The 5,884-nt window shown below is 38.7% G+C and overlaps 1 protein-coding gene across 5 annotated transcripts in view; it reads right to left on the reverse strand.

Annotated features, from left to right (window-relative positions):
* Positions 1–1,132: 1,132 nt before the first annotated feature.
* Positions 1,133–5,884, reverse strand: part of LOC103129105 (neuroblast differentiation-associated protein AHNAK) — a 23,617-nt gene continuing 18,865 nt past the window's right edge. For 4 of the 5 annotated variants that reach the window (XM_016664817.1, XM_016664818.1, XM_007540070.2 and 1 more), the window contains one exon: positions 1,133–5,521. In XM_016664817.1, coding sequence (XP_016520303.1) covers positions 1,951–5,521 — 3,571 coding nt within the window. In that variant the 3' untranslated portion in view covers positions 1,133–1,950. The remainder of the gene's footprint in view (positions 5,522–5,884) is intronic. The other variant, XM_016664819.1, reaches the window with a different exon arrangement.

Genomic DNA, 5,884 nt, shown 5'->3' on the forward strand with positions numbered 1-5,884 from the left:
TACACATCCACTGTAGCCACAGTATATAGATAATTCCTGTACATTTGCTTTTTTTTTTTTTACTTGTATATAGATTTTTTTTTGCTGTAAATATTTTTCTGCTTTAAGCGCTAGCTGTGAACATACTCTGGAATATCAGCAACGTTGTCTCTCTCCTCTTTCTTTTTTTTTTTAACTGAATGCTCTAGTCATCGTCCTGCAAAGTAATTATGCAAAGTGACTTGAACTGATTTTAAAAGTACAAACTGACAGGAAATATTTCACACAGTGTCTTAGAAGAAAAATTCATAACCCTTTAAGTTTTTCATAAAATCTCAACGTATTGTTTGGTTGTGATGCAACTAACTCAAAGTAGCACATTGAAGTAAAGTGGGAGGGAGGAAAAATGCATTTTTACAAAAAAAATTTTTTCCAAAATAAAAATGTTTGCATTATTCAGAGGAGCAGCCTAATGTACAGGCAAACTAAGCCACTGCTTAGGCCACCCAAACCTGTAGGAGCCTCCATAATGTTTCAATCTTAACAAACACCAAAAAGCTAAGACTTTTAGGTTTTATTGAGAATGACAATCCTATCAATTTTGATTTGATGACTTCATAATACATTAATTAAAAGTTAATATATTTCACATATTAACTTTAAATTTTAAGAGAACTGGAAACCTGTATTGAAACTCAAGTGGTCGTAATAGGAATCAAATTAAATTCTGCTTAAAGGGTCATATGTGCCATTTTATAGCATAATCAACTGAACATAATCAACTATGTTAACTTCAATTATTTAAAAAATGCTATATAAGTACTATGACTTAAAAGAAATTTGACTTTGTAATTTAGCACCTTGAAATTGGGCCTCTGTCTCTTTAAAAATTCCTGCTCTTTCTGAAACCCCACCTACAGGAAGTGATCACAACATGGCTCCTCTGTTAAGCCTTTAACATTTTTTTAACCAGCATTTCACTGAGAAGTAGCTCCTATTATGAGCTCAGCAGATGTGCAGTTCCACCACGTGTTTGCTAATTGCTGCTGACTAGTCTGAAGGAGCTGATCTCATAGGAGGAGCTGCATCTTGAAAGTGGCACTAGGTTCCCCCAAGAATGGTTGCCATGGAGCTTAATTTGTCAAGCCAATACTCCAGGCATGATTTTTGATGAGGGATAACATTATAACGTGATGTAAAGCTCAAAAAAGTTTATTTTACATAATACTGCCCCTTTAATAGTGCTAGTAGAATCATGCTGTGGGGATGCTACTCTTAAGGGAGGACAGTCCAAATAAGAGTTTGTGGCAAGAGTTGAAGGTTAAGGTTCACAGAACAATGTGAAAAGTTTCCTTTGTCTACAAAGCCTCCAGAAACGCACCCTTGGGATTTGCAGCCAAAAGTAATTCTAGTATCTATTGAGAACTTAAGGAGGGTTGTGTGTTAACATATCACATTTTCCAGATTTTTCTTTAAGAATATTGGCAATATTCACTTAATTTAAATACCATATATTGTTTTCCACCATTTTAGGATCCAAAATCCCCATGAAACTTCATGAATGCTGTAGCTGTAATGTAATGAAATGTGATGATGCTATCAATACTTTTGCAAGGCACTGTGTATGCTAGCATAAATCAAACATTGTTTACTATAAACAAACATATGTTATGCATTGAGGAGAATCATTTAACCAGCTTATTAACATCTTGACCACAACATAAATGTAACAGTCGCACTTTGTTACAGCGGTGCAATTCTATAAAGCTCAATAAGCATGCAACTCCACATCACATTGCCGTGGTGATACCTGGATGCTAACAAAGAACTTTCAGTGATTGGTGTGTTAGATTGGTCCCTCATCCAGTTGCCATTTTGTTTTTAACTTCAGGCGGTGAAACTCTATGCCCTTCTTTTATGGCGAGCCTTAACAAGGAGTTGTATCTTTAAGCACAAATTCAAATTCTTCTTTCACTTCTCAGCCTCATCAAAGAACCTCATTTTCTCAGTGTGCACAGAGTCTTTGAGACGTTGAATAGATGATGCTGTCTCCCCTGAGATGGGGTCTGTGGGGCCAAATATATGGGTGATTTGTTTGGTTATAACCACGGTCTCCTTGTTCTCACTTCTTTCAGTTGTTGTTTCTTGGACTAAGTGTTTGACTGTCCTTGTGGCACTTTGAACATCTTGGACCATCCACGATGGAGCTTCATCTCCCTCCGACTGCAAAGCAAAGCCTTCGGCTGATTGGACTTGGACAGCAGACAGAATCTTGGCATGTTGTGACTCAGGAGTAGGCTGTATGTTTGATGTAATGATGTGTATTTTTCCCGACGTTAGTCTTACTGTATCTTCAGAAGAAGATGAAACACCAGAAGACAAAATAGTGATCTTCTCCGGCAAGGAGGGCACATCTGTAATCAGCTCAGTCCTTGTGGTGGAAGTTATAATGTCACTGTGCATCTCTTCAAGTCCAGCACCTGCACTTTCGTCAGAGTATTTGACTGTCACCTTGGTTGGGGAAGGTATGAATGGGCCAACAGGCTCACTTGTGATTGTAGAGCTTACATCAGCAAAAGCATCTGATGATTGGACAGAAAGGGTGGGACTTACTTCCTCGTCCTTGGTTTCCCCTTCTGGGCTGCCATCTTTTACTTGTTCTGCTTTGTCAGGAATCTTTTGTTGTTCTGTTGGGGAAGACGGGCCAAACTTCGGGAATTTAAACCAGCTCGAGCTCTCTGGACTTTTGGTGGTATCTTTCTTTGTTTTTGCCGCTATGTGAATTGTGGTGGGTTCACCTGGTTCATGAGATTCCTTTGAGGTTTCAACATCTTGATCAACTTTGTCCACTTTTCGAACGTCAAAGTCAACATCAATCGACTTAAGAATGTCACCAAATGATGTTAAATTAAGTTTTGGTGATAGGTTTTCTTCTTTTGGCTCAGTCTTCATTTCCAGTTGATCTTCATTATTTTCATGCTCAAAGTGAACAGATTCATCTTCAGGTTTGGATCTTGAAAGACCCAGCCGTGGTATTTTAAAGGTAGGCAGTTTGAATTTACTTGGAGATCCTTGAACCGCACTATCACTTTCTGTGTTTAGGGTTTCTTGATCTGGTTGTTCTGATTTGGGGGCATCTGATTTAAAATCAATCTTTGGACCTTTGATGATAACAGCAGCACCCTCTCCCAGCTGACTTCCATTGTCTTCAGCTGTTTGATCTGAGATGTGCGTCTCTGTTGTTACCTCATAAGACGCAATGCCAAATCTTGGCATTTTCATAGTTGGCATTTTGAATTTTTTGGACTTGACTTCAGCCTCAGAAGTTGTCATTTCAAAAGTAGTTAGGACGTTTTTGTCTTCATCTGCAGAGAGTTTGAACTCTGTTGTCATGTCAGTTTCATAATTTTCGACTTCTATTCCGTGATCTGGGAGGTCAGCTTTTACTTCAGGCTCCTTCAAGCTTGGCTTTGAAAATGAAAATCTGGGAAGTGAAAACTTACTTTTCTTTAAGCCTGGGTCAAGTTCTGGAGCTGGGGTTGCTTCTACTGCAGGGACCATTGAAGATTTTTTAACATCAACATCTGAGATTTTGGTCTCCATTGACGTAACACCAGCTTTTGGAGCTTCCATGTTGACATCGACTTCAGAGGCTTTACCACCAGTTCTTGAAAATGAGATGCTAGGAAAAGTCCAATTTAGCCGTTTTACTTTACCTTCAAGTTCAACTGTAGGTACATCTTCGCCTTTTGCCTCAGCACCAGGTAGCTGGACTTCATATTTCTTTAGTTCCCCTTCTTTCACATTCAAATCTACTGAATCTGTATCAACATGAAGATCCACATCACCCCTTTTCTCTTTGGTCATTTTAGGTATTTCCATATTGACATGTGGGGTTACAGCTCCAAATTTAGGTAATGTAATTTTAGGCATTTTAACTTCTGATGTAATGTCAATATCAGCTTTGATCTCTGGAGACTTAACGTCCATTTGCACAGAAGGTTGTTCCACTTTTGCATCGGAAAAATGAACTTCAGCTTTGACTTCTGGTGCTGTGACATCTACATCTGCCTTGGGTAAGCTGATGTTGGTATGCGGTCCTTTGGATTGTGATAATGAAAAACCAAGGCTTGGAAGTTTAAATTTACTTCCTTTTCTTTCATCATCAGTTTCTGAACTCCTTAGATCCACAGATGGACCCTTAATTTTAATGCTTGGTTCTTCTGTTGTAACTGTGAGAACTTCCTCCAAAGTAGTACTTTCACCTTTCACTGTTTTGGCATCTTGTACTTGTTTGTTTGAACTTTGGGTAGCAAGGCCAAATTTTGGCAACTTGAATGTTGGCATTTTAAATTTGGATGGTGATCCATCAGTGTCCTTTGACACAACCGTTATTTCAGTCGCCTTAGTATCTATCATGGTGACAGTGTTTTTAGGTTCACTATCCTCCTCAGCTTTCTCCAAAGGAGGACCTTCTTCCGTAGAGCTTTGAGTAGTAAGCCCAAATTTTGGTAACTTGAATCCAGGCATTTTAAATTTGGATGGTGAACCATCAGCTTCCTTTGTCACTGTTTTGATTTCAGGTCCTTTAATTTCTATTGCAGCAGATGTTTTTATCAGATTCTCGTCATCAGGGAGTTTTACTTCAGCTTTTACTTCTGGCAATGTAACATCTACTTCTGTCTTTGACAACCCTGAATCACTGCCAGTCCCTTTGACCTCTGTCGCAGAAAAACCTAGAGTTGGCAACTTAAACTTTTTTCCTTTTTCTTCATGATCAATTCCTTCAGTTTTTAGCTCTAATAATGGACCCTTGATTTCAATGGTTGGTGCTTCTGTGGTAACTACAATAACCTCTTCAGAAGTTGTGATTTTACCTTCTACTGGTTTTACACCTTTGTCTAATGGAGGTTCTTCTCCAGTGGAAGTTTGAGTAGCAAGCCCAAATTTTGGTAACTTGAAATTTGGCATTTTAAATTTGGAGGGTGATCCTTCTGTAGTCTTTTTTGTATCTTTGGTTTCAAGTGCTTTAGTTTCCACTTCAACAGAAGATTTGTTGCTTGGAAGTTTGACTTCAGCTTTTACCTCTGGTACTTTAACCTCTACATCTGTCCTTAAGCTCAAATCAGTCTCTGTCTCTTTGGCTTGAGGTACTGAAAAACTCAGACTTGGCAGTTTGAACTTCCTTCCTTTTCCTTCAAGATCACTTCCTTCAGTGCTGAAATCTACTGATGTCCCCTTAATTTCAACGCTTGGTCCTTCTGTAGTAACTGTAAGTACCTCCTCTAAGCCTGTGGTTTCACCGCCACTGATTTTGACACCTTTGTCAAAAGAGGGTACTTCTTCAGTGGAACTTTGAGTGGCAAGCCCAAATTTGGGTAATTTAAAAGTTGGCATTTTAAACTTGGATGTTGATCCTCCAATGTCCTTTGCTTCGACTTGAAATTCAGGTCCTTTAGTTTCTATTTCTGTTTCTATTCTTTTCAGTTCATCATCAGGAAATTTGACTTCAGCTTTGAGTTCTGGTTGTGTAACATCTACACCTGTCTTCAAGCTTAAATCTGTGTCCGGCACTTTGGTCTGTGTAGCAGAAAATCCAAGACTTGGCAACTTAAACCTTTTTCCTTTTCCTTCATGTTCATTTCCCTGTTTTTTTGACTCTATGGATAAATCCTCAATTTCAACACTTGGTCCTTCTGTGCTAACTACAATGACCTCCTCTGACATTGTCATTTCTCCTTCAGTTATCTTCAAATCTTTGTCCAAATGAGGCACTTCTGCTGTGGAACTCTGAACAGAAAGTCCAAATTTTGGCATCTTGAATGTCGGCATCTTATACTTGGATGGTGACCCCTCTGTTTCTATTTTTGTACCTTTAAATTCTGGAGCTTTAGCTTCCACTTCA

This window comes from Poecilia formosa, unplaced genomic scaffold (genome assembly GCF_000485575.1).
Source record: "Poecilia formosa unplaced genomic scaffold, Poecilia_formosa-5.1.2 Scaffold514, whole genome shotgun sequence".
NCBI classification, from domain to species: domain Eukaryota; kingdom Metazoa; phylum Chordata; class Actinopteri; order Cyprinodontiformes; family Poeciliidae; genus Poecilia; species Poecilia formosa.